Genomic DNA, 27946 nt, shown 5'->3' with positions numbered 1-27946 from the left:
TTTGACTGGTGCACGGTGATGTAGCACCGGTGCTCCCTTGCAGTACATAATTGTGGAAAAGAAAGGAGTGAATGAAATTGTGGGCTTGATCTAGTTGAACCGGCCCACTGCCCTGAAAGCTCTCTGTGACAGCTTGATGAAGGAGGTATATCAAGCCCTAGATCGCTTGGAAGGGGACAGCCTGGTCGGGACTGTTGTAATAACCGGCAGGGAGAAAGCCTTCGTAGCGGGCGCAGACATCAGAGATGCAGAACTGGACTTTTCGGCATGTTACAGCGGGAGCTTCCTGTTCCACTGGAACAGAGTGTCCTCGGCTGCGATGGCAAAGGAAACTGCCAGTGCAACCTTTGAGCTACCGCTGGCTGAGGGAAACTGACTGGAAAAGAGGCTGTTTCATGCCCCTGATGATGGGAAGGACGGAATGACAACATTTGTGGAAAAGAGGACAGTGGCATTCAAGGACCAATAGAGGAGAAATATAGGCTGAACTATGACTGTTAAACATGTATTTTTTTTTAATAAAAATTTTATATTTTTTGTAACATTATTTTGCTGTAATTTTACTAGAAGTCACATTGCATGCTGGTGTTTCGGTAAGCGCCCGCAGTAACTGCTGTATATCCATTAATAGACGCACCGTTCACGTTTAATGATCGATTATTTGAATTCAAATTTTTAAAGCTCTTTATCCAAAATGTTGCACTGTAAATTCAGTCTGCGTGCCCGTCTGTCTAATACCGTCTGCACCGTAAAACACATCTAATTATGTGCATCAGTGTGGAGCGCCTGAATGGTCAAGGACATATTAATTCACAAATTAATATGTGAAAATGTGAAATTTTAAGCACTTTTATGCGTCACTTTCGACAGGGACTGGAAATTCGTTGTCCATTTAAAAAATGTGCTATCGAGTCTTTGGTAGGTTGCTGTTTTGCATCCCACGTTTCCAGGAAACGCAGAAACGATGATGTGGAACATCTAGAAAGGCTGTTTTCTTGGATGACCTGTAGTTATAGAGTCAGGATCGGTCAGCTGTTCCAGAGCCTAGCAGTTTTGATGATTCAGAAGACGTCTATTCTATTGATGAAAATCTCTTTTTACAGAACATTACACTCTTTTTAACTAAAACAACAGACTAAATTATTATTGCTTGAATGTACTATTCAGACAATTATTGGTGGTTTTCAAAATGTCCATGACATTGGCCTGGAACATTTACTTAAGAAATTAAGTGATAATTATATAATCAACTCCAAACCATGCTCCTTTCTGATTTCATATCATAACATGCATGTGCAGGTAATCAGATTGTTATATCACTCTAATATATTACTTGTTAAAGTATCCATTAATTCTATCCATTGTGAATGACGACTTTATTTTTTTAAAAGATGAGCCTTTTGTGTTTCTTGTGTTTTGTGTCTGACAACTAGATGATATTTCAATTTGGAACGGGGTTAAAATTGGGGGTTGCCCTTCCCATAGATGACAGTGTAATAGTCTTTCCAGTGGTCATATAGAGTTTCTTTACAGTAAACTTTACTGCGTGTCAATGCTTAGTTGATATTTTCTAACTGCAAGCGAAACCTTCTGAGGTAGGCTACCTCAGATACTTATCTACAGTGCAGGTGTTCCTTCCAGATGTTCATACACCATCAAAAGCGACTTCTCTCACCCTGAACGTATTGTTCGGCTGCATAGGTGCCGCGTTCCAAAGCAAAACCGAAAGCGGTTTCTTCAGGCTGACTGAGCAGAGGAAACGCTAGCGCTGTGTCCTGAAGCTTCTTGGAACAATGAAGGGCTTAGGCTGTTCCTAGTGGCACATGGACGTGTTTGACACACTGAAGCAGCGAGTCACAGATGTGCAAGAGGACAGAGTCTACATGTACTAGATGACCAGGGATAAGTTGCTTCAGGTCATTTCAATAATGAAAATGAACATTTTGTATACATTTAATCTTTATTGTGTAGAAATACAGAATATTTATCATCTAATTATAAACAGTTTAATGAAATTGTCTTCATTATAAGTGAGTGTGTTTGCTCTTAGTCCATAAAACCACAGGTAGCCACATAGCAGTTTTCCTTACACTGTAGACTGAAGCCTGTAGTTACATTTCTGGAGGTTCGTGCATCAGGCTACTGCATGGGCTACAGCAGGGACACTTCTACCTACTTTGTGGATTCTACGTAGAAGAATAAATCAGCATTGAGTAGCCTGCTGTGTACCCCCCCCCCACCCCGCGACATGAGCTGTTTGACTTCATCAAACCTAATCTCATGCCTGGAAGTTGGTCTTAGAGCTTTTCTGCCAGTGTGTTGCTTTGCTAGAGTGTCCCAAAAAACAGGCTTTTGACCATTTATGTGCTATTCAGACATGTGTCAAGACTGCAGCCGTGTGGGGGCGGGGCTTATCACCTGAGTGTTTGAGGGTTCATGAGAGTGACCTGTCCCTTGTTCTGGGACTTGTTTAAATTACCCTAAGTGTGTCTAAGAACCAGCAGGTGGTTGAATTCCCTTGTATCTGACGAAAGGGCTTTGGGTTTGTATTTTGTGTTGTCTGGATCCCCTCATTCCTGTGTCACACGGTCTGGTATGCCTCTCACACTGTGAGACCATCATGAATTCCAGACAAGGCTTCTTTCTTATTAAAAGTCATCTAGGAAATAGCAGTTTGGCAGGCGATCACCCTTCCCAGGTTATGTCACCTTTATCAAGCTTTTTTTGTGGACACAGAGGAGGGCGACATAGGGCACCCCGATGAAGGCCCACCTCTCACTGGGCCAGAACATGATGACGGGGCCCCGTTCAGGGGCCTCAGTGGCGGCGTCGAGATAGGCGAAGCACACGCAGCCCAGGTAGGAGGCCAGGCAGATAAGGACGTGCCTGCGAGAGAGAGGGACGTGAGGCAGCAGCTCAGACATCCGGCCCTCACCGCCACTTCTGCAAGATCGTGGATGTTTCTCAACATCCCTGACCATACTTGTGTTCTCCTGTACCTGTTTTACATCATGTTCAATTGCCGAAGACCAGTTCCAATACTAAGAGCAGAAGTACAGAGAGGTAAAATTCCCCTCATGTCATTCTTTGCCCCACCCCAAGTATCAAGGATACATCAGTTGCATCCTCACCAAACAAGACCAATCCCATGATTCATTGCACCCCAGGTTTTGTTCTTGGGAGGCAATTTAGCAAGTCTGGTCTTGCCAAGGCCACAAGTATGATCTTCTTGTTGTTGGTATTGAGAAACACCTCACTTGTCTGCACATGGAACTGTGCTTAATGGTGCGGCTTAGTGGATTAGGTTGCTGGCTTAAGTGCCAGGGAGGGTTTGGGACAGCTGAAAAAAGTGAAACTTTAGTAGCAAGATCTCTGGTAACTTCTGGCGACTGGAGCTATGTAATTTATCTGTAGCATAATCTGCATTCTGAAGCACTATAACAGAATAAGATAAATAAGATAAAATGTGTGTGTGTGTAAATCTGAGTTTATTGATCCCCCACACGCTAAATAACTGTGGCAATGCTATAGACTCCAGCTCACCAATAGGAAGCTAAATATTCCTGTAACGACAGGAAATCAATGTTTACAGCCATGGCGGACACTCAGGACACTTCCCCTGGTCACCTACCACACACAGTGCAGGTACGGAAAGTTCACAGAGGACCATATCTCACAGAAGATCCAGTCACTGATCCAGCAGAGGATGCCCAGGGTCCACCACAGGGCAGCGATCAGTCCCAGCTTGAAGACCCGTGGGTTGTCACACCTGGGGGAGAAGAAGGCAGGGGGAAGGACAGCTGGAAACTTTGAGTCTCTACAAATATATCCCCTGTTATACGGAAGCCAATACATGCACAGTCATTAATGTATTAATATGTAAGCTAATACGTAGGCAACAAACCACCATTATTCAGCAAAAGTCAATGGAATTTGGATTGCTTTGCAAACTGGGACCACACAGAAGCATGAAACAACCGGGAACTGCAGAATGTCAGCATGGAGACATGAGACCACAGCTGACAGGTGTATCAGTGGAGCCAGTTCGATCCCTGACGTTTACATCACTGACTTCTTGATTCCTGGGTTTGACTATTGGATCGGCAGAAACACACCCCCCCACCCCCCAATGCACATGCTCACATCTGCAGGTTAGTGTTCAGCTCTGAGCTGCTGTAGGAAGCTGGCTGGCCGGCCGGAGGCCGAGGAAGAGCACAGGAAGTCTGCAGAGCGGGGGGGGGGGGGGAGAAAACAAGCTGTGATATGAGAACAGAGGAAGGTGGTGAAAGGGAGGGCATGAGGTGAATTGAGGTAGGCCAGCAAAAACCTCAAGATCCATTTGTGGATATATTACATAGCAGGATTAATACTGATCTTGTTTCTAATGATGGCTAAAACAAGGCTTTATGGACCACTTGCTGTATTTTCTGTCCCCACTAGATGGCGCTTTCTGTTCAGAGATGGGCTCAAAACATACCCTAAAGAAATCCAAGACCACCAGTGGGATCAAAAAATACAGCAAATGGTCAACCTGAGCCATTATTACCCGGCTATTCTTAGCCCTTCCTCTTCCTCCCAACTTCATCTGGGTAAATGCTGTAGGGAGGCTTCCATGAAGCACTGCTTAACTTAAGCCAGGCCTACAACACAAGAGCTCAGCCTAGCTTCTCCCACTCAGCCTAAACACATCCACACATTCTCAAGTGCTTCTCACATCTGTGTGAGCAGGACCCACAGGCCACAACAGACAGCAGGAATCACTGATTGAAAGCCAAGCTTGATTAGGACGCGTGGTTAAGCACAGCTGGATATTATCCATAAATAACCGACAAAGTAAAGCAACAGCGCTCCCTGTGGCTGAAGATGTGTAGGACGCTGAGAGGAGACGAAGAAAAACAATTCTTTCACCAGCAATTCAAGGAGGAAAGGCTTCACAGACCACACCCACATCCTGAGCTTTTCCTGTCTTGTTAGAGCCGGGATAGAGGTAGGGTTTCAGCCACAAGATCCCAGCTCCAGCTTGTCTGGGAGTAACTATAGCATGCTAACTGTTTTTCAGCTCCTGTGAAGACTCCCTTCGTGACCGCTGTGATCCCCACCTCTTGAGCTCAGCAAAGAGCAGGACAGTGCAGGGTATGCCGAAGACCATCAGGGAGAAGGAGTTGATGGTGGGCTTGATGAAAGCCAGGCCGGTGGAGACCCCTGAGAGGACAGCAATGACCAATTTGAACCTCGATCTGCGGGGGAGAAGGATGCCGTGAGTCCCATGAAGAGGATATCAAAGCCAATAAGGGGATGGTGATCACAAACTGTGAAGGATATCAGGCCTCCACACAGGAAAACGGCTACAATCCCTCATGAACAAATTTGCTGGACACGAAAGCATGTAACAGGTAACTCCAACATTACGACCACTGCAGAAAATCTGACCCATTCACCATCTACAGAAGACTATTTGGCTGGTACAGTTACCCGAGCTTTTATAATAGTCTAACCTCATTTATGCCCTACACTGCATTAATCACTGGAGCTCCTGTGAATTTGTTTTGAAAAACACTATAGCTTCATGGGACTATGACATCATCCATCCATCCATTTCCCAAACCGCTTATCCTATTGGGTCGCGGGGGGTCCGGAGCCTATCCCGGAAGCAATGGGCACGAGGCTGGGAACAACCCAGGATGGGGGGCCAGCCCATCACAGGGCACACGCACACACCATTCACTCTCACATGCACACCTATGGGCAATTTAGCAACTCCGATTAGCTTCAGCATGTTTTTGGACTGTGGGGGGAAACCGGAGTACCCGGAGGAAACCCCACGACGACATGGGGAGAACATGCAAACTCCACACACATGTGACCCAGGCGGAGATTCGAACCCGGGTCCCAGAGGTGTGAGGCAACAGTGCTAACCACTGCACCACCATGCCGCCCCACTATGACATCATCAAACACTATAATCAAAAAACCTGAGAGGAAGTGTCTAGTTTTGTAATTCACATCAGACTACAGATAATGTAAAAGTGATGGGCGTCAAAACATGTTTTGAAACATGCCATGGAATTTGCACTGTAAACAGTGATAACAAAGGACTTGGCAGTCCTTTGGGTCCTATTCAGCTGGCAGCCAGTTCCCATTCCAAGTATCATTCCGATTGAGTCAGACTTGAGGAGGAAAACATGGCACCTTCTGCTCCCACAGTGTAGTTACATGCCAGATGTGAATGATGGGAATCATGCCACCCATGTGACCCATCAGGCTCATTATAAGTCTTATCTGGGACCTTAGCACCCCATCGCTATCACACCCCGCTATTAACCCTACACCGTGAATCAGCCACACAAGCAACGCAGTGCTAGCGACACAATGCTAGCACCATGATGTAGCAACGCGCCATTGGCTCACCTGTCCCTGCGGAAGACCTTTGGCAAGTATCTCTTTGGGAACCACATGGCGATTCCGCACATGAGCACCCAGAGGATGGCCAGCTCATCCAGCATTTGCCCAAGGAAGCTGAGGGTCGCATGGAAATATGTAGATCCGATACCTTTGGGTGACACAACCCAAGCATGACCAGGTGAGTCATTAAACAATAAGTATAAACACTTACAGCTGTCTATTTTGGTATTTTAGACCAAGGTTTAAACAATTAAAAAAAAAACAAACAAATCAAGCCTTTTCACCAGACTTTCTAATCCAAGAAGATCAAAAGTGTAATGGGCACATATTCTGGAACAAGCAAAACTGAGTAACTGTTTCCACGAACACATGTTAATATCTTGTGAAACAGAGGGCCGTGTGACCAAGCAGATTCTCAGAGAAATGAAGCAGGCCGAGGGTCATGACTTTGTAGAGCTCTAGTGCAGTAATGCTTCCCAGAGGTTTACTGAAAGTTTATCAAGCAGCATGGGCGTTATCAGAGCTGCCCATGCACTACTGCACATCTGTCAAGGGGCGTCATTGGAGCCTGGAGTCCTGTGATTATCTTCCCATGAAGCAAGACGTCAAACAGTGAGCAAGATACTGCAGCCATTGTGAATGGACCAGAAGCTGATGAACCCAAGAGTTTCCTCGCATGAATGAAAGTACTGCATTACAAGAGTCGCCCTGAGCTAGTGGGTGTCTCCTGTGAGGATACTACGCAAACCACCAATCGGCAAAAAAAAACTGACCAGAATTCGTTGTTTCACCTTTCCGAAGAATGACTCAAAATACTGACCTACAGAACTTGCGCTAAGGGGGGGGGGGGGATTTGTGGAGTTGTGAAAGAGCAAATTATGGATAAACAGCACAAGGGGCATAAGGCCAAGGCAGCTGGAAAGTCAGTAAAAGAAAGAGTGTCTAGGCGGTGTTGTATTTCATTCCAGTTCCTGCCCCAGCCTCCGTCACTCTGCGATACCACACTTTGACAGCTCAGTGACTAACAACATGAATTTTGACCGAAATCCCTGCCCCTGTTTTGTAGAGCTTTGCTCTGGATGTCAGCAACAGGTCACAACGCAACCCTGCCGCTTCTCAAAGGTTTATACCGAATAACATTATTCTTATAAGTCAACTTACCAACCACCACCAGAAGAGTCCATATTAGATATATTCCGCTGTTGAAATGTGCGGCATACTGACGGAATAAGCACATTAATATAGGGGGCAAAATAAAAAACAGTATGTTGCTGATCTGAAATGATATAAATGCCAAATTAATAAATTGAAAAGCAATAAACAAAGATTTTAGCTTAAAATGTAAACAGTGGAAAACAGGACAAACTGGTTGGCTTGTTTTCCAGTGTTATACTGGAGTGCATGGTTGCCTAGACTGACTTTTGCTATCAGTATAGATATTTATAATAATACAAAAAACGACTTACAATACCACTGGATTAATTTGACATTCATTTTAATTTCATGAAATAATAAATGCACTTGTACAACGAAATGCATTGACCTAAAAAAATGAATTAAAAAACTATGTGACACCACATCGTTATATGATCAATATATGATGCATATTCGAAAAGGTAAGGTGATAAGCATACAAACCGTGTTGTAAAACTCCGCGATGCCCGAGTAAATCATGTAATTGCCCTCACACCAGTCCACTTCAGAACTGCCAGCTTGCAGGTGATCCCAAAGCATCGGGCTGCTCATGTCTTTGAACTTCGTAGTGTGGATTTGTATTCACAGCAGTCACCAGTCGGAAAGACAGGTGATGACCAAAAAGGACGTAAAATATAACCCAAGTGAACGTGCACAACGCTGGGCAGCCCGTATCGTGCTGTCAAATGTTATTGTGCTATGGTCGCACTGGATATTACCCGTTGTAGAAAATCCGATCTTGTCCGGCAGGGAGTCTTCGGTCTCTCAGTAAGATCAGACTCAAATTGTTACCGCCTCTTCTGGCTCGCAGAGTACACAGCAACATGCGTTAGTTTTATTTGCTGAAACAAAAATCCTTGCATGCCCCGTTTCGTAATTATAATAAATAGATATTGATATCACCGGTACTTGTTAATAAAATGTAATGAAAATGTTAATCTTTATTCTCCGGTGCCGATTTAATTATTTAGTTTATTGCTTTATTTAGGAATCGCCTGATTATGTTTGGAAAGGCTAAGTGTATCGTAAAGTAAAGGTTGACGTGGATATGCGGCTTTTATGGGCATAAGTATAGGTCTAAGGCGATCTATTTATCCAAAGGGGGAAAAACACAAGAATCATATCTTTATGTGAAAAGCTCGTGTACGTGCGACCTTCGATGGACTTACATCCCGTCCAAGGACGTTACAGCCGAAAAAAATACAGTTTATATGATGGATGGGTGGATGGATAGTCCCTTGGAACTATAATTTGATATAATATTTTTATTTACAAAGCATTACTTGAATTTGAGATAAAGTGAGCCTTATCTCTACCATGAAAGATTATGACGTACTAGATTGATTGATAATTCCAACATCATTCAAAATTTGGCTTTTAACATATGTTTTAACTTTCATCCCTGTTACGTTCACCTGTTGTAATATTTGTCGCTCATAAACTATTATCCTTTACCAAAAAAATATGGCTTCTAATAATTATAGTTAAGGTTTTATAGTGGTTTAAACTCGTACTTAAAATAACATGAAAAAGTGTAACTATAGGACGCCCCGTTCGCAAAATGAATTTCATTAATTTGAAAATTCCAAGTAATAGCAAGAAACGCTGTTGGTGAAGTATCGCGATAACACAGCGCGTGACGTGAGATCTCGGAGCGGAACCTCGGCCTCTGTTCGGCGGCGGACCCGTGTCGTGCCAGTTTCTCAGCATGAAGGTGAGGGGACTGGATATGTCTTTTACCTTATTTCACAGTACGTCTTTCTTTTTCGAAACTTAAAATGCCTGTCTCTTATCTAAGTTCACAATGTCAGCAACGTGACTGCCTTATTTGCGTAGTCATTTAGGCTTTTCAAGCGGACCGATGGTGGTCGATCTTTTTTTGTGTGCGTGAAGTAGTTAGTGTGTAATCGGCCAACATGGCTGCCGCCGCTCACGGAGACATGTGAGTGGGGAATTTTGTGCGCTTTCAAGCACTTTCAAATGTTAACCTGAACAGCAGTGCCTTGTATCGTAGGGCTTCAAGAATAAACTGTCCGAGGAGTTGGCTAAATTAGGCAGTTTGCTCCCGAATGGTTTATCTCGATGCCCGGAACTAGAAAACTAAACGGTAGATGAGTTTATGGATGAGCAAATGGCGATGCATTACACTTAAGCTGAAATGTCTTTACCATATCTACCGGGCAGCTGGTACCGAAATGCCGGCAGGTAAATGTTCTCTCCCGGATCCTTGTGGTATTACTGTATGGGGTTGGTTTCTGCGGTTTAATACTGATGTTGCCCAACTGGTCTGTGCAGTATTAACGTGTCGGTTGTCCCTGGCTCTTCCAGCTCAACATCTCTTTCCCGGCCACTGGCTGCCAGAAGCTGATCGAGGTCGACGATGATCGTAAGCTGCGCATCTTTTACGAGAAGCGCATGGCCACTGAGGTGGCTGCCGACACTCTGGGAGACGAGTGGAAGGTGAGGTGTGAGGGGATGGTTCTCTCTCAGTCCGTTCCTCTGTCACCGGAGGGCGTAAATAATTGAACTGTTGCTTTGCACACGTGATTCTTCGTTATGCAGTTATCTTTGTGATGGGTTTTGGTTTTCACCGCCAGATGTGCTGTTGTTGGGTTCCAGGGCTATGTGGTGCGAATCAGCGGTGGCAACGACAAGCAGGGCTTCCCCATGAAACAAGGCGTGCTGACCCACGGGCGCGTGCGCCTGCTGCTCAGCAAGGGCCACTCGTGCTACCGCCCCCGTCGGACCGGCGAGCGCAAGCGCAAGTCCGTGCGCGGCTGCATCGTCGACGCCAACCTCAGCGTGCTCAACTTGGTCATCGTCAGAAAAGGTGCGTTCCGTAATTTGTCCATTCGGTTCGCTCGTTTGGCTAATGCAGTGCCTCTCAACCTAATCCCTGGCTGCCAGAAGGTCTTTGTACCAGGTGTTTGGTACTTTTGATGGTTTGTTCTTGATTCTTGGAGCAATAATCTGGACTGCTCAGGGTCCCCAAGTTGAACTGTTTTTTTTTTGGGGGGGGGGGGGGGGGGGCAGAGGGGTAGTGCACATTTCCAACCCTCCATAGCAGGAGCAAAACACTGGAATGTACTAATCTTACCGCAGTCGGGGGGAGGTTCGCTGTGCGGTTTAGGTCGAACGCTATTTATAGCCATGATCCCCCCCCACCCGCACACGAGTAGACCCTTCCTGGCTGATCCGTAGCCTCTAAGGTGGGACAGTGTGTGCGACAGGAACTGCGGAGCTGCTCACCAGATGCGACCTGACCGCTGCACCATGGCTGGTTGAAACTGCCTTGCTCTCCCAAAGTCACTGGGACTTCACCTGTAACAGGAATGAGTCTAATAGTTTTCGGAGTTTTTTAAATTCCGGCTTAATCGCCGCCTTGCATCAGTGCAACTCCCAAGCCAAGTTCTTAAGCCAGCCTACCTGACTGAAGAAACTTCAGGATAATGTCAAGTGTCTTAAAATACAGGGTCCCTCCGTAGACCTGCAGGAGGGTCATCAGGGAGGCATTAGCTTTTCTGTGTGTGTGTGTGTGTGTGTGTGTGTGTGTGTGTGTGTGTGTGTGTGTGTGTGTGTGTGTGTGTGTGTGTGTGTGTGTGTGTGTGTGTGTGTGTGTGTGTGTGTGTGTGTGGGCCGGCCGGCCGAGCCTCTGGATGACTGTCCGCATGCGTCCCAGGTGAGAAGGACATCCCCGGCCTGACCGACAGCACCGTCCCCCGACGCCTGGGTCCCAAGAGAGCAAGCAAGATCCGCAAACTCTTTAACCTGTCCAAGGAGGACGACGTCAGGAAGTATGTGGTGCGGAGACCCCTCACGAAGGAAGGTGAGTCAGCGCAGAAAATGCCGGTGTGTCTGTCACCCGCACACGAGTAGACCCTTCCTGGCTGATCCGTAGCCTCTAAGGTGGGACAGTGTGTGCGATAGGAACTGTGGAGCTGCTCACCAGATGCGACCTGACCGCTGCACCATGGCTGGTTGAAACTGCCTTGCTCTCCCAAGACTTACCCCGCTTACAGTTACAGGGAATTCAGAGTTTGGTGATTAGTGTTGACACACCACAGCACCGCAGTGCGCAACAATGAAATGTGTTCTCTGCATTTAAGTCATATGTGGTGTCATGACATAACGGGGGCAGCTAATTCAGCCCCCGGGGGGGCAGTACCTTGCTCAAGGTACCTCAGTGGTGCTTTGCTGGTCAGGGATTCAAACCAGCAATCTTTCAATTACAAGTATGTTTCCCTAACCATTAAGTCACCACTGCCCACATTCAAAGGGCACAGTCTGCCAGGACGTGTTATTGGCTGAAGAGCTGCTCTTAAATCTTGCATTGTTTCTGTGTGGATCTTTAGTATTGCGATGTGTAAGTTTAACATGAGTAGTGGTGCATTTTTATTAAACATTTTATTGTCCAGTAACATTGTAGCATTTGGACTGTGTTTAAATGGAAGCCTGTACTTTAAATCATATATTAAGGGTTATTTTGGGGGAGGAGAGTATTTGATGAAATACAAGAAGCCTGCTGGTTATTTCTGTTTCTCGGCTATTAAAGCGGTGATCGTGTTCACTGCCTTTTGGTGGGTTAAAGTGCTTGGCCCTCTGTCTGTCCAGGCAAGAAGCCGCGGACCAAGGCCCCCAAAATCCAGCGCCTGGTGACGCCCCGCGTGCTGCAGCACAAGCGCCAGCGCATCGCCCTGAAGAGGAAGCGCACGCTGAAGAACAAGGAGGAGGCAGCCGACTACGCCAAGCTGCTGGCCAAGAGGACCAAGGTGGGCGGGTCCTGTGGACCCTTCGCCGTCGCTTGGCTTTCTCGGGTGGGGGGGTGGTTGTAGTGTGGCTTCAAGTGGGGTGACCGGCACTGAGGCAGAGCGCCCCCATCTGGTGAGAAAGACACCGATCTGCTCATCTGTTAAACTGACCTCGTCCCCCACCCCCCGCACACGAGTAGACCCTTCCTGGCTGATCCGTAGCCTCTAAGGTGGGACAGTGTGTGCCACAGGAACTGCGGAGCTGCTCACCAGATGCGACCTGACCGCTGCACCATGGCTGGTTGAACTGCATTGCTCTCCCAAGCTCCCCCCCCCCCCCCCCCCCCCAAAAATAGTTACTGGGACTTTATATACGACAGGATAATTCTTCTAGTTTTCCGAGTTTTATATTCTGGGTTTTTCCATCCTCAATGGTAGCAGAAATTGGAATTTCTTAGCCAAGTTCTCCACCCAGTCCACTTGGTTGGAGAAATCCCTTACTTTTAGTGTATAGAAGCCGTCCTGTGCTGCAGGGCCTGGTTAAAATGCTATCTTGCTGATTAGAGGCTCCCTCTACTGGCAGTCAGTGGTAAAGCGCTGCATCTCACTTGCAGGAAGCCAAGGAGAAGAAGCAGGAGCAGATTGCCAAGCGCCGTCGACTCTCCTCTCTGCGGGCCTCCACCTCCAAGTCAGAGTCCAGCCAGAAATGAGTCTGACAGACTTTTTACTGTGTAAACTCCTCCATTAAAAGTGGCACTCAAACACATTGTCCGGTCTTTGAATCTTATTCCTATGATCGTCCTGCGGCCAATCGGATTATAGAGGAAGTGGGTACGACCAATCTGGTTGTGTGTGCGCCAGTCGTTTTTCTGTTCTGCCCTCTTGTTTGTATAAGAAACTCCCATGAGGGCAGTCAGCTGACTGATAAGTTATGGCTCATTAAGGTGAATTTTCCTCTGGGTTCCCTACAGTGTGCATGTCAACAAATGAAGGGGGACAGCTTCAGCTCAGAGGCTCATTTATTAGTCTGTTGATGGCTGTATACATATTAAACATAAGGACAAACAGAACACGACATATGGGAAGGGTAATGCACATTCACAACACTTCATAGCAGGAGCGAAACACCGAAATATACAGATCTGACCACAATCGAGCAGGACGGTAAGAACTGCTTTCATCTTTAGTCACTGACAGCCCATCCGTGAGTCACGTCGGGTCTCGTACAGACTGGAATGTGCAATTGTGAGCATTAAAATTGGTCCAGGTCTTACCCTTTGACAGACATTAACATCCAACAGAAGCTGGTCCTTCTAGAGCAGGTCAGGTCACTTTCAATCAAATGCACAGACTGTTTAAACTGAGGAACATCGGATGTGGTGGCAGTGATTTATGTACTGAAGCTTCACAGTCTTGCATCTCATCCACACACACATGTGCGTTTGTGGTCCCTATTACTCTTAAGTTGATTAGTTGCTCCAAAAAAAAAAAGGTAGGTGACCTTGTTAATGCATTTGGCTTAATGTGGGGGTTGGTGGCTGTACTAAGGTCCATGAACCATTTTTCTTGGTTTGAACTCATGTGTTCTGCAGGAAATCTGTTTAGTGGCCCTGTTAATTCATTCATTATTCTCCCTACTTCTAGTTTGCTGGTACTATAAGGTGTTTACTGGTCATTTCAGGTCCTAAGCTCTACAGGCTTTTGCTAGATGTGTTCTTTACCCCCATATATATACCAAAACTGCATAAAATACAAGAATTAAAACTTGAGCTTTGTTAGTCGTAGCATTTTAGTTGCCACAGCCATAAATTAGCTCTACTACGAACAAACTTTACAAAGGCGTTTCCCCCGATTTTTTTAATTTAAACATCTAGAAATTGAAAAGTAGCACATTTTTTCCTGGGGGAGGGGGGCAGTCGGCACTCTGCTACAGGTGCTAAAGTTGATGTTAGCATTTCCTAACAGTGCTTATGAGGACATTCACAATGCCGGGGAGGGGGGTGTTCCTCAAACTATTAATGACCATTTACACAACAGGCCCAGATCCCCCCCTTTACCGCAATGGCCACCCCCAGCTGAACACTGATCATAGTTCAGGGTGGGGGAGCCATGGCCTACAGGAAGAGGGAGGTATTCCCAACATTCCAAATCCCACATGGGTTAAACTGTACTCACAGCCTACAGACCAAGGTCATGCCTCTCCCAGGCTAAGCTTAGCAGAAACTCTTTAACCCCATGGAGGTTCGTAACATCAGACGGGTATAATGGTCCCTTTTCTCCTGGACCTATGTGTTCATATATACAGAGCAGTATAAAAATAGCCTACATGCCTGGCCAGCTCTACTCCATCAAATAACCAGAGCCCGTGGACCCTTGGAAGCGTGAGTGTTACTTACGGCCTCTTAAGAGACTTCATCTGTAGAGACAGTCACAGGGCAGAAGCTGAGGTCCCCAAGGCAACCTTGATGGGTAAACGTGTGTTGGGAGGGGGGCTCAGAAGGGAACAATCAGGAAATTCATACGCACACAAGTATGCGCGTCTACTCACACACACAGATTTAACGTGCATTACCCAAAAGAGGACGCGAGATAGCGCTCTGCTCACGTGTAACGTTGTCGTGAGTCTAAAAGCAGACCCCGTTTAACCACAAGTAGGATTAGAGAGAAGAGCCCATTCTAGGAGAAAGTACAGAGCTTATACTGTGCATAACAATATACATTAAGCATCTGAAGTATAGAAACTCGGCATCGCTGCCAAAGAGTGAGGGCTCGATATATCTATACAAAAATACAGATGATGTAATAACTTAAGGCAGGTAAGTGAGGCAGGGCCACCAAAGCCAACTGATACAATTTATAAAGTACCATCTTTGGAGGACAAGGCAGATTTCCATTTTTCTTTCCCAATCTGCCACCTTGATGCCGGTTAGGTTGGCCCGCTGCCATCCCTGCCCTAACTGGCGTCCAGCAGGGGGCGCTCTCAGATAACCAGTGAGCCAAAACACTTTAGGCACCACTGCACACTGTTGACGGGAGGCTGGTCTATCGGGGCGAGGGCCTTCAACTTCTCAGGGCTGAGCTCATCGAAGGCCTTCTTGTACTCGCGGTCAAAGGCCTCTGTGAGGGTGGATGAAGATGGAGCATCAGGAAGGGATACATCAGTCTTAAGCGTTTCATGCCGACGGATGCGCAGAAAAACAGAAAACAAAAGCAACACTCACCGATGTCGATATACTCTGGTCCGAGAGCCACCAGCGCCAGGAATAAGATCTCCCTGTATATACTCCTGTTCGGCAACAAAGACACTCATCACATCTTTCTTCATTAAAGTACAGAAGCGCCTTCTCTTTTGACAAATGACCTAGACGAACGCTAACCTCTGCCGCTTGACCTCTGGGTGCTTCTTCACCTCCTGCAGGAGCAGGTCGATGGGTGTAGACACATTGTTGCACTGGATGCTCTTGACAATGCTGTTCAGCAGGGACCTGGTCTCCTGGTAGTCCGTGGGGCTCAGTTGGGCCTTCATCCTCACTGCCACGGACAGAACCCAAACCATGGTTACACACTGCATTCTACTGCCAGCAGGTGGTGGTTAAGGAACTACATGTTGGCCGGAGAGCGTGACTTTTCTAGCTATTCGTCTTTGAATCGACTGTAAAAAGTTGGATGCTGCTAGACTTTGAACTCAGGGTGAGGATGGGGGGGGGGGGGGTGGGGGTGGGCAAAGAGAATGACCACCGTGTGGACCAGGATGTTCAGGGGAATCGGTGCTTCGGAGAGCTGGGCAGGTTTCAGGGACTTACGGAGCATCCTCCACAGCTGGTAGAGCGGCTCGGTGGGATCCTGGTGCAGGTTGATATTGTCCCACAGAAGCTGGACATACACATGCTTGCTGTCCTGGGACAGGGATGTCAGAGGCAGCTGTAGGGAGGCAAAGAAATAGAGGACATGCTGTTCAAAGAAGGAGTATGGGGGAATGAATAATATTAGTACAAGAAAAAGCATTTTGAAAAAATGGGGTCTCCATCAAGTGCAATGAACCTCCCCTACCACTAGGGGGTGCATCAGAACCACTGAGAGACTCCTGACCTGCACGCCGTTGTTGCAGTGCTCCGAAGTTATGATCAGGCCTGGCAGGTTGCTGGGTAGGTCTAACCGGCGAAAGTACCACACCAAGTTCCAGAAGATGATGGGGTGCTGGCTGAGGAATTTGTGTGTGTAGATGACCTGGTCCCCCTCATTCTCCAGCAGCGACTCCAGCTCTTTGCGCAGCACCAGCGGACTGAGGTAGGGCACCGATACTGGGAGCGGGTTGGGCCTTTTCTGCCCCATTGAATCCTGGGAAGCACAGAAAACGTTTACACTGCTGTTCTGTAGTGGCGGCCAAATGAAGCTTCGTGAACCATTTGCTATATTTTTCGACCCCACAAGATGGTGCTCTTGGTTTGCTGCGGGGCATGCTTTGAGCCTTTTTTTTGTTCTTGAACAGAGCACCATCTAGTGCAACTGTTCTCCTGGTATACACCATGCATACTTGGCTTACCTCAAGCTCCTGCCCCAGCAATTAGACAAACAGATGAATTCAGGCAATTCGGTGCGAGTTCAGTACAGATTCGGGCCGAAAATTTCAAATACGTAAATACCTCCACTCTTAACATCAGTAATAACAAACACCAGAGATTCAGGCCACCATGACTGGGTAAGTGGAGGACCAGCGCTCACCGACGCCTCTTGCAAACTGCTAGGCAGGCTGTTGGTAGAGACTCCATGGGATGGTTGCTGGCTCAGCTCCAGGTTCTGCAAGGGTCCGCTCACACTGTTGCTGCGGGTTAGGGAGGTGCTCCTTTTCCCCTCAGGGAGATCCACACGTACATCCCCGGACCCCGAGCTGCTTGGGGGAAACACGTGATCATGCGACACCTCCTAGACCAGGAGCCTTACCCTTGAAAGATCTACTCATTTTGAACAGTAAGTCACTACACTAAAACCTCTAAGGACGTTTCACCACCACCTTCTCTTCTCTACTGACTTCTGGTCAAGTACCAATACTTAAAGCGCCAAACCAACTGGTATATGTTTTTGGTACTGGGTACTGGGATGGGATGGAAACGCTTTCTGGCGATTGGTTATGCAAATATACTGCCTCTGAAACACAAAATATCCGCCGTCTTGAAAAACAAGAAAACAATAACGTAAAAAAAGTAATGATATCGGATGCAAACTTAAATGGCAATCTAGTTAGGATAACAGATACAAGATCAGGATGGCAGGACAAGAATTAAAAGTATTTTGTGTAATAAACTATGACAGCACGGTATTATTTTGTTGTAATAAATATTGGGGTATTTATGAAGTAAATAAGTTCCATAAATTTCCCACAAACCCGTCTAGGAGTGATTTACACAGCAAGGATGAAAATGAGTATGACTGTCTTGGGGATCGCATGCAGTGCTCATGCAGAAGCAGCGGAGGTAACAGATTTTTAAACATGAAATTAGATAACCCTGAAAAGGAAAATCATCATTAAAATTGCGATACTGTTAAGTTATTTTTCCCAAGACAGTTAAAAAAAGTAGCGAATGCACGCTATAATGTCTGTGGACAGTCGAAGGTAAGAAAGAGCCTGATCTTAATCTAGCTGACTAATGATGTAAGAACTGGATGCGCATAACATGCGATGTTGGCATTAATATTGCACGTCATCCAGTCCTACTATAGCCATTCTTCGAATTCAGTACAAAATAGTTTGGGATGTCATTCAGCACCAATGACAGCTTTTATGCCAGTGGAAAACGAAGAGCTTGAAGTACCATACTTTTGGTACTTTCTTGAAGTACCAATAGTCTGGTACCTGGTGCGGTGGAAAAGCTGCCCAAGGCAATACTCCCTTAGTGCCACAACTGGTTGACAATGCATTCATTCCCAGCTGATCTAACAGTAATCTCCCTACCTCTCATGGACATCTGTGGGCTTCCCTCCTGGGTCTTCATCGAAGCTGATGAGGTCTGTAGGGTCTCTGCTGGCTTCCGTGGACAGGGAGGATGAGGGCACATTGCTGCTGCTGTTGATGCTGTCTCCTGACGTGCTGGGCTTCAGCAGAAAGCTAGGGTGGGAAGTACAGGTCAAGGCAGACATCAGTATGAACACATTACATGGCTTTTGGGGCGTCCCTCGTCCACGAACCAGGTCAACGGGTGATTAGCATCTAGGCTGGATGTCTACCAGAGTGAAGGTCCGCCCTGTTCCTGCTGGTCAAGCTCACCTGGAGGTCCCACGGAGGTCCCTGAACTCCACACAGAGGAGGGGCAGGAAGGTGGTCTTGCAGAAGGGACAGGTGGTGTTTAGGTTGGAGTCGTCTGCTGTCCATCCAGCCATGATCTCCTCATCATAGACCAGAGCCTCGCAGGAATGGCACTTTGAGCAGCTGGACATCAGCACCTGCCAGGGAGCACCGTACACCAACCAGACTTCACTGGACCTCACCTCAAAAACAGATGCTCTTCTAAAAGGCACGTTTTGCCAAAATTAACCATTTTCCCAAGAATTGCTACCTTTTAACATAACAAAATTTCACTAACACCGTCTTGTGCATTCATTCTTTATATAGCAATAAGAATAGTGATTTATAGCTGCCAATGGGAATCAGGGGGTTATGAAGATGTGTGCAAGTCCTCCAAGCAGTAGGGGGCAGTAGTCTCACCTCAAGGGCACAGTTCTGGTAGATACTAGAGGAGCTGGCATGATGAGAAGAGCCCTGCTCTAGCTTCTCAAACTCCGAGCCCCTCACTGGTTTCCCTGGAGTCAGGTCTGTGTAATTAAAGCAACACTAACTAAACATCTGCATACATTAACTCACAGGTTATGCACATCACATGGTAACCTGGCACTTGCTTGTGGTCTGTGTGTTCATGGATAATTAATGGATGCACCAATCACTCAGGAGTCCATGGCAATGGATCACCTGCTCCAGTTTATAAACGCGTGTATGCGAGGCTTACAGGCTGAGTGTGAGACTCTCGTAGTATCACTGCTGCTGGTACTGTTCAGGCTGGTCCTGCTCTGAGTCAGCTCGCTGGACGTCAGGCCTGGCATAAGAGCCCTTGGGCCCAGGCCGTCCCGCCCACTCTCCTCTAGCAGGTTCTCGTCCAGCCTGGCAGGGAAGCAACCATCGCCCTGTGGATGATCGTCCTAGGAGAGTGGAAACCCTTGTCATGTATCGCTTGCCACCGGTTCCCAGTAAACGTTCACTTTAGCGTGCGACTTCAGCTTTTCTGACCGTCACCGGATGGATCTACCGGCTCCACTGGACTCACCTCGTCGTCAGAGAAATTGTAGACCGAGGATACTGCCCCCCACACTTTGCTGGCCACGTTGGCGGCCTGCTTCATGCCCGACTTGAATGTGTCTAACTTGTGTGCAGAGAGCAAGCTGTCCATCTTGAGGGCAGATATGGAGTTGATCACGGAGCCCAGCGATCCGTGTGGGGAGGAGCGGACCAGTGCCGACAGGGAGGATGACCGTTGGTTCTGGTTCTTGGGCTTTGCCATGAATGTTTTTGAACGGGCAACAGCTGGGCTGCGCTTTGGAGTCACACTGTCCGCCCCAGGCTGCTTAACAGGATCAGCAGGAAGACTGGACCTTCTCTCTATAGATTTGTTCTGCGCAGCAGTGTCTGCTGGAACCTCCTTGGCCGCCCCCTGGTGGAACTCCATACTGGAGGACTTGGTTCCCAGGGGACTCTTGAGGTTCATGTACATCTCAATCTCATCTGCCAGTCTACGTGACGCCACCGAGGCTATAGGCTCCTCGCTCTGCACCGACAGGCTGTCCTCCTTCTCCGTGGCCATTATGGACAGCGGGTCAGCGCCCGTCTCCACATCCTCCCTCTCCACCACTCGCGAGTGGGAGCTGTTCCTCTTGGAAAGGATCCCATGTCTCACTTCCTTCTTCCTCACCACCTCAGGATCCGTCTTGGCCACAGGGGTCTCCTGAGCTATATCAACTAGCAGGCCAGTTGACTCAGCCAGCTCCTGGACTTCTGGAAACACTGCATCCTCACCCAACTGCTGACTGTGGGAGCGCCTCAGGCCCTTCTCTGAGAGGTCCACGGTTTCGGCAGGTGGGGTCTTATTCCCAGAGAGGGCAGCAGCCAGGATCTTGGCGTCGGCGCCCATTTCCGTCACCATCTGGTCCACACTCTTTTCCAGGCTGCCCTTTTTAAGCAGCATGCCCGCACGGCTCTCCACGCTGAAGCTGCAGCTCCGTTCCGAGAAGGCCCGCTGCCGCTGAAGCTGGGAGCTCGCCTTCCTGCTCCCGCCCCCCAGCACGAGGGCCCCGGCCACATCAGGCAGGGCCACTTCCTCACTCGGACTCCGGAAGGTGAACAGCTTTCCTCCATCGACGCCTAGTGGACAAAGCAAGATATCAGAGAGCGGAAGTCTCGCCGGATCGGTGATTCATCGGCATCTCTGCAGAAGGCGGTTAAAGCTGAGCGTGAATATTCAGGGGAAGTCTGCGCCTTCCTGAAAACACAGTGAGAATAAATGGCATTTGAATCTCTTACCGCTGGACCCTCTTGCCACGCTGCCGTCAAAACTCCCTGTGGACAATCTGACGATGCTTGGCCCTGGCGATGGTACGCCTACTGAGCTGGCGTCGTTCACGGCACTGTCCCCCGTTCCCTCGACGGACTCCCCTGCAGGGTCATCAATACCTGGCAATTACCCAGGCATTCAAACACAAAGCCTCAGCGTTGCAGCTCCACAGCGCCCTCTGCTGCCAAGACAACCTCATCTCCAGCTCGTAACCATCCCATCCCTTGTGATCATCATGTTAGCATGTTCTATTACCTGTGTGTGGGGCTTTTATTTTGCCGGGCTGCTCAGAGCAGGACAGCAGAGCAGGGAGGCCGAGAACATCCAGCACTTCCTGGTGCAGCTCGTCCTTTGACCCGTATCCCTGGTCTGACTGGCCACCTGCGAGGGCAGAGAACGGCACAGCTGTCTTGAGTACCATCGAGCCGGCCAGAGCAGCCACAGGTCTCTCCGTCTTTCATATACTGAAGAAGCTAGATGAAAGTGCACCACACACACACACACACACACACACACACACACACACACACACACACACACACACACACACACACACACACACACAGCTGCCTGGTGGATTGACCCCCCATGCCAAAGCCAAGCCTTACACAGTACAGAGACTCCCCCCCCCCCCCCCCCCCCCAACCTCATCTAAATCAGTGTTTCCCAACCCCGTGCTCAGGGACTTCTAGACGGTCCACGTTTATGTTCAGGTTTGGCAAAAATTTGGACTGTCTGGGAGGGAGCGAAAACATGGACCGTCTGAGGATCCCCAGGGACCGGACTGAGAAACGCTGCCACGGATGAGAAGGGAGACGTGGGCACAACACTCCGCTCCCCTGCAGTCCAGCTGGCCCTTTTTATGGAACATCATAAAACACCATCAAACAGTCCATGTTCACAAAAGTTATTTTGAAAAGCTCTGGTGACCAAGGGCAGGAGAGACTCTTCTGAAGCAGTGACATGGCTACTTTTCACTGGAAAAACAGTGAGGCTGGTTAATATGAAGCCACTGTGTGTCCGGGGACACAGGGGAGCCCAGAGCTGAGAGCACAGTGCCACATCATGGGATTTTCACACCCCTATCTTGTCCGTCACACTCAGGAGTATCACCCGTGCTGCTGTAGTTGTCTGTGCCATCGGGTACCACCAGGTTGCGAGCAAACAGCGTGTGCTCCTCCCCGTTGACGTCACTGCTGCTGTCTGCACTGCCGTGGCTGATGTGGTCCACATCGTGCATGTCTGAACTCGCCGCCATAGCCCCAACACAGCCTGGGGGACAGAACGCAGTGATGTCATTTCCTGTTTTCACGCGAGGAGCAGTCCTGTGAAAAGCGCGAGCCGACATTATACAATTTTTAAGCTCCCAAATCGCAACGCCCAGTGCATCCAGATCTGCTCTGCCACGTTACCTGCGCTGCGTCCGGTGGCGATGGCCTGCCTGAACTGCGCCACGGCGCGCACCACGTTGCGCACTTTCGCCCACCTGAAGCGGCCGCTCCGGTTCTGGCTGGGCCAGGGCCCCTCCAGGACGGCCTAGAAGCACCGAGATGGCGGGACCTTTAACCACACAGCTACCCAGAGAAAAACCGAATGCTCCAAAACGCCGGAGCACCACAGCGGGAGGCGGCAAAACTGCTGCAAAAACCGCACACCTTCTCGCATCAATCTGACCAGCCACGCAGAGTTTGCAAGCAGACAAATGGCAATGTAGAAAATGCGACGTGATGGTTATCACTTTTAACTGCCCGCCATTATACACATGTATTGGGTGGTATTCAGTTTATGATGGAACAGTCCTCCCCAGCACTTAACCTGACAACCTTCTAGCCCTCCACCAGGTGGCGACCCCGAGTAGAGCAGCGTACCTTGTTGTAGTATCCATAGGTGATTGCATTGGGCTCCACCCCAGCCTTCTTTATGGCCATCAGCACACGCACGGCCAAGACGGGTAGAGCCCAGATCCCACAGAGCTGCATGACCACGCGGTAGCACACCTGCACGTGGACGACGAGAAGCTCCGCCTCTTAGCACACAATGCACTGATAATTCACAAGGAAAAAGCACCGGCACGGAGCCTCTCTGGGACTTGGGGGGTTACTCGCCTCGTCCAGGACCTCCACCTCCGTGCTCTGCATCTTCAGCAGCACGTCGTAGGCCTGCTGCATGGCGTGCAGCTTGGAGCGGGCGGCCCGCACCCCCGCCGGCTGGCAGATGAACCACAGGCTGTAGCAGTGGCTGAACAGGCACTTCGCCCACAGGGGCGGGTGAGAGTAGTAGCGCTTCGCCATCTTGGAGGCCAGCTTGATCTCCTGCGGTCACATTTCGACAAGTGGGCTGAGGCGGAAGCCTGTCTGCGGCTTATGGGGTGATGTGAGCGGCACACGGCGGATTAACAGAGTCTAAACAAGGATTTCTACACACTACAAAGGTCCTACAACATGGCACGGTAACGAAAGCGACACTTGTGAATGCTATGCACACGGGGATCACCTTCGGGGGGGTGGGGGGGGGGGGGAGAGAGTCAAAACAAATGTCTGAGGGGAATAAAAAAAAAAAAAAAAAGTTGCAAACAAAAAATTCCCAGAATGTTTCTGACTACCGTTTGTTCTTCGTGCACGCAGTGAATAATTCAGGTGTGAAGTAGTAACAATGGTGCATAATAATGAGCTAATTTAGCTAAACTTTGGCAGCACACCTACCCCACCTCCACACCGACTGACTAATCGCGCTGCTCATTTTAAATGCATTTCGGATTAGCTCTTCATCGCAAACACTTTCGTTAAACAAATATAAACCACAGTTATCCCCTTGAGGCCCATCAGTCTAGCTGGCCCAAGAACACCGGGCCGTGTATATGATTTACACCACTGCAATCCTGACGAGCCCCAAGGACAAGTCCGCCTCGCCTCTGCGTCCGATATCCTGTGAGGATGTTTTCCGTATCTGAAGTCCCTTCCTCTACGAGCCACGCTCCCAAACAATGGCTGGCTAGATGATGGATGGTGAGCTGGTGGTGGGCTCCATGCCCTGCGACGCCCACCACCTGCCTGGAACACCACTGCATCCTGTCCCAATTTAACCTCCGGTCATTAACCCTGGCCCTACAACCCAAACCAAAATGACCGAGGCCTTCAGCATTCGGATCACTACTGAAGGTGAGACGCAGGTTCATTTCTCATGCTCCAAGGATGAAAGTTCTTTAAAGGAGACGTTTCCCTGATGTCTCAGCTAAGGAAGCTGCTCTTCTTGTTCAGCCATGGCAAGCGCACCTGATAAAAGCCGTGTCAGCTAATCCCTGAGATCCTGCTAGTGTTAAAGAAGGATGACGCTCCTTAAAGCAGTGTTTCCCAACCCAGGTCCTCGGGGAACCCCCGGACAGTCCACGTTCCTGCTTACTCTCCTGTACCAGGTATTTGGTGCTCCTGATTGGCTGGGAGCTGGGAGGGAGCAAAAACCTGGACTGTCCGGGGTTCCCCGTGCAGTGGACTGGGTTGGAAAACACTGCCTTAAAGGATAATGATCTTGGAGGTCAGGCAGGCAAACCGCCAGTGCTCTGGGGGTGGGGGTGGGTACATGGTCCTACCTGCTTGGTCCTCTTGGCCAGCAAAGCAGGGCTGCTGGACACGCTGGCACCAGCTGTCCTGCGGCTCAGTGCTGGCCGCAGCTCCTGGGGGCAGTCAAAGAGCTCCAGTCGCAGACGAGGGAAGTTCTCATAGCTGGGGAGGAACAGCAGGTGTGGGAATCCAGCTGCCATTCTCATTATCAAATCACTGCCCGGCTGACACACACAACACAACTAATAATCCTGCATATTAATCCCAGATCTGTTCACCAGCGTCCACAACTCCTAAGCTTCCAAAAACTGGAAGTGTCTTGCAGCCCACTGCGCCCCTTAAGACTTGCCACTGCGCCCCAGTGTTGTGTTGCCAGGTAACTATCTGAAAATACACATTGCTATGTTGCTGCACGGGCCACCACTTGTGTCACTAAGGAATGCGACAGTTTAGGGTTATCTTAAAAGAATCAGACTTACGGAGGATCCCACAGAGGATGTCTGGTAAACTGGTTCATGCAACCACACCCACTAGAACTAAGTAACGTAGCAGCACCGCAGTTCGGCCTAATCCAGTAAGTTCATCCACACAGCTGGCCACCAGCAAAATAGGCTGCAAAAATAACTTAAGATCTACTTAAGTAACAAAGGAGACTTCAGCTGTCAGCCTTGACCGACCTGAAGACAACCTGAAATTCCACCTGCTCCCGTCCTACAGTGGAGAGCACAGTGACACACTGTGTAACGGCAAGATTATCACACGAGATCAGAGCTGGAGACTTGGCCTCAAGCAACCAGCAGAAAACTGGTGATAAGTGATGGCCGTCGCCTGGGCCAAGAATCGTCAGACTGTCCACGGGGAGTTTTGACAGAAAAGTGATAAGGCTCAAGGACTGCAGTTTAGGTCAGTTGATGGACGTGACTTCACAGCATGAAACCAGCCTGGAACTGTTGATAAAAAAGGCCAAGGCAAAGAGTGGCAGCTATTCGATGCTGTTAGTGCTCCGGTCCAAGCTGCGCTTTTAGATAGAGCGTCCGGATGCTCAGGCAGACACACTGCCAGGCCTGGCAGTGACTCATCCGGCTCCTGATTTGATTTGATTTGACTCATCAGCACGATCGCAGCCTAGCGGCTAACACGATGCCGGCAGAGATGAAAGGGCAGCCGTGGCAGTCAGACATATGCGTGAGGGTCATCTTGGCAGCAGCATCCGAGACAGCAGGCATCTCTATAAACCATGTGTCTATGTTTTTACTGACCCCCCAACCCCCCCCTGCCAAACACTGACCTGTAGCGGACCACTGACTCCTCGCCCTCCTCGGCCGGCGGCTCTGGGGGCATCACGAACACTGTGAGGTCACTGTTCTGAGACTCATCCACCTCTATCAGCCTGGTGTCCTCAAGAGTCTCCCCTTCCACCTGCACACAGACAGACATGCTGACATACAAGTGCTCAAGAGCCAGATCATGTGACTCCAGAGGACTGGAACATGTGATCAACACAGAACCAATGAAGCAGGAGATGCTGCCATTACCTTGGCTCCTTTATCCGTCACTTTATCGGAGGGGAAGAGCTGAAAGATGACAAAATAAACGGGGATATCATCAGATTTTCATGGCTGTTGTCAACTGTGCCAACGTTAGTCTCTAGGACTAAGACAGTTTGCAAATAAGATTCTAATACAAAGTCAACTATACTCTGTGACAAAAAAAGTTGAGCACTCAGAAGTAATGGTCCGATTTGGATGTCATTTGACACACGTGCAGACCAGCGATGGGTATGTAAATGATTCAGTTCGACTGAAGAAACTGGCACATCTAGTAACCACAGAGGATGCCTCAGACGCATTAGACAGCATTACCAGCACTTGACAGAGTTTGACAGGGGTTGCATTGTGGGTTGCGTGAGGTTGGGTGGTCCTATCGTGCATTTCCCCGGCATGTGTGTCACAGTCACTCGATGTTAGAACCAATGGGCACATGAGGGCACCCACAAACGCGAAGGGTCCGGTCCCCCCAAAACAGACCACACCAAGGGAGGATCGTCGTATTGTGCACCAAGAATCTCAGGACATCGGCGCCTGCGATCCGGACACAGGTATTGGGACTCTCTACAACACCCTGTGTCATCCTGCACCGTGTCTCAACGACTGGCGACATCCAGACTACGGATTCACCAGCCCATGCTTTGGCTGCGGTTAACGCCAGCGCAGTTAACGGCTGTGTTTGGAGTGGCGCCGTAATCGGGAGGCATGGACTATGACAAGCGACGTCATACCGTGTTCAACGATGAATCTCAGTTCTGCATTAGTGTATTTAATTATTATGTGCAGGTGTGAACAGTCAGAAATAGGGGTGCAAAATTCTAGGAATTTTCCCATGAATTCCCATGGAAAGTTTCTAAATTGGAATATTTCCATTCTGGAAAGTTTCCAGAAATTTTCCACCCATTTGCAACCCTAGTCAGGAATGATGTTCTTAACCAACAAAAGTTACACCGAATGACCGAATGACCAGCTCACTTTGTCGATGCAGTCATCAAAGAAGGCCAGACCAGTATCTTTGTCACTGACGAAGGTGCACTCCTCAATGAAGCGGATGAAGATCTGCGTTTTGGTCAGCTGGGTGTAGAACTTCTGTTGGGCACGATCTCGACTCTTCAGGAACCCTGGTGCGAGAAATCGACGGGGATGCAGCTAAACGCGTCTCTCAATCACATTATTCCCATGTGCTGCCGAAGACCCTGAGGCGGCTCAGTAAAAAAAAAAATTTTTACAGGAGAAGTCAATGATGCCAAGGTCTACAAAGTCGTTATCGACAGCAGAGATCTGGGAAAGGCAGCTAACGTGTTTTTAAAAGCTGGGCCGTGCTACTCTCCTTTCCATTGTGTCCCCGAGTTCCTCCTACACTCCGGATCGGGTGCCCGCCGGCCCAATACACATCCTGTGTTGAAGGCCGACATTGTGACTGCTCACCCGTTTTGTTATTACTGGACCGCACAGGTCTGAACAAGTGCGGACCTGCCGTGCCTCTGATCAGCGGTATTACTTTCCCCCTTAGCGGAAGGGCCAACGCCCTCATGAGACTGAAAACTGCAGGCACCCCTCCCCCGCTGGATAAGTTAAATGCAAGTAGCGCATTTGTGTAAAAAAAAAAAAAAACCCAAAGGGACATAGAAGACATTTGCATTTGCAGACATTTAAAAAGCAGCATTGCAGCACCTTGCAGGTCGTACAGCGAGTCCAAGGCGGTGGCCTTCTCTGACGGCGCCTGGGTGATGGGCTTGCGGTAGGAGCGATACCCCTTCAGGATGGAGGCCATGAAACGCAGGAAGGCCTCCTGCACCTCCATCTCCAGGCCTGTCCTCTTCTTGTGCCACGTGAAGTCTGCCTCCATGGGGGTCAAGTCCATCGCCTGTCCCTCCGAGGATTTCTTGAGGACTATGCAGCCC

General features: G+C 48.8%; 3 protein-coding genes across 5 annotated transcripts in view; 1 reads left to right on the top strand and 2 right to left on the bottom strand.

Moving 5' to 3' along the window:
* Positions 1-1938: 1938 nt before the first annotated feature.
* LOC125720579 (alkaline ceramidase 2-like) lies at positions 1939-9069 on the bottom strand. 2 transcript variants are annotated; one of them, XM_048996156.1, is made up of 6 exons: positions 8041-9069; positions 7564-7621; positions 6409-6550; positions 5100-5237; positions 3632-3769; positions 1939-2886 (listed from the first exon to the last, which is right to left on the bottom strand). In XM_048996156.1, exons 1-6 carry the CDS (start codon positions 8146-8148, stop codon positions 2700-2702), a joined length of 771 nt encoding a protein of 256 aa, XP_048852113.1. In that variant the 5' UTR covers positions 8149-9069; the 3' UTR covers positions 1939-2699. The 2 variants fall into 2 exon arrangements, with proteins under 2 accessions (XP_048852113.1, XP_048852112.1); XM_048996155.1 differs by having other exon boundaries at positions 7564-7678; positions 8041-8862.
* A 124-nt stretch (positions 9070-9193) lies between these two features.
* Positions 9194-13110, top strand: LOC125720584 (40S ribosomal protein S6-like). Its single transcript, XM_048996164.1, has 6 exons — positions 9194-9310; positions 9925-10056; positions 10216-10426; positions 11276-11422; positions 12208-12365; positions 12959-13110. Exons 1-6 carry the CDS (start codon positions 9305-9307, stop codon positions 13052-13054), a joined length of 750 nt encoding a protein of 249 aa, XP_048852121.1. The 5' UTR covers positions 9194-9304; the 3' UTR covers positions 13055-13110.
* Positions 13111-13345: 235 nt separating this feature from the next.
* The window catches only part of LOC125720548 (DENN domain-containing protein 4C-like), a 34635-nt gene continuing 20034 nt past the window's right edge, over positions 13346-27946 (bottom strand). The window contains exons 12-33 of one of the 2 annotated variants that reach the window (XM_048996077.1): positions 27717-27935; positions 27018-27163; positions 26031-26069; positions 25784-25914; positions 24525-24657; positions 23044-23250; positions 22807-22935; positions 22351-22474; positions 22052-22210; positions 21194-21319; positions 20908-21057; positions 19658-20748; positions 19343-19532; positions 19045-19151; positions 18607-18782; positions 18295-18447; positions 17067-17232; positions 16434-16682; positions 16148-16265; positions 15722-15875; positions 15566-15630; positions 13346-15461 (exon numbers count right to left, since the gene is read on the bottom strand). In XM_048996077.1, coding sequence (XP_048852034.1) covers positions 15325-15461; positions 15566-15630; positions 15722-15875; positions 16148-16265; positions 16434-16682; positions 17067-17232; positions 18295-18447; positions 18607-18782; positions 19045-19151; positions 19343-19532; positions 19658-20748; positions 20908-21057; positions 21194-21319; positions 22052-22210; positions 22351-22474; positions 22807-22935; positions 23044-23250; positions 24525-24657; positions 25784-25914; positions 26031-26069; positions 27018-27163; positions 27717-27935 — 4169 coding nt within the window. In that variant the 3' untranslated portion in view covers positions 13346-15324. The remainder of the gene's footprint in view (positions 15462-15565; positions 15631-15721; positions 15876-16147; positions 16266-16433; positions 16683-17066; positions 17233-18294; positions 18448-18606; positions 18783-19044; positions 19152-19342; positions 19533-19657; positions 20749-20907; positions 21058-21193; positions 21320-22051; positions 22211-22350; positions 22475-22806; positions 22936-23043; positions 23251-24524; positions 24658-25783; positions 25915-26030; positions 26070-27017; positions 27164-27716; positions 27936-27946) is intronic. The other variant, XM_048996078.1, reaches the window with a different exon arrangement.

Source organism: Brienomyrus brachyistius, chromosome 25 (assembly GCF_023856365.1).
Source record: "Brienomyrus brachyistius isolate T26 chromosome 25, BBRACH_0.4, whole genome shotgun sequence".
NCBI lineage: Eukaryota > Metazoa > Chordata > Actinopteri > Osteoglossiformes > Mormyridae > Brienomyrus > Brienomyrus brachyistius.
Note: the sequence above shows the minus strand (reverse complement) of the source record. Positions and strands in the feature narration are given on the sequence as shown.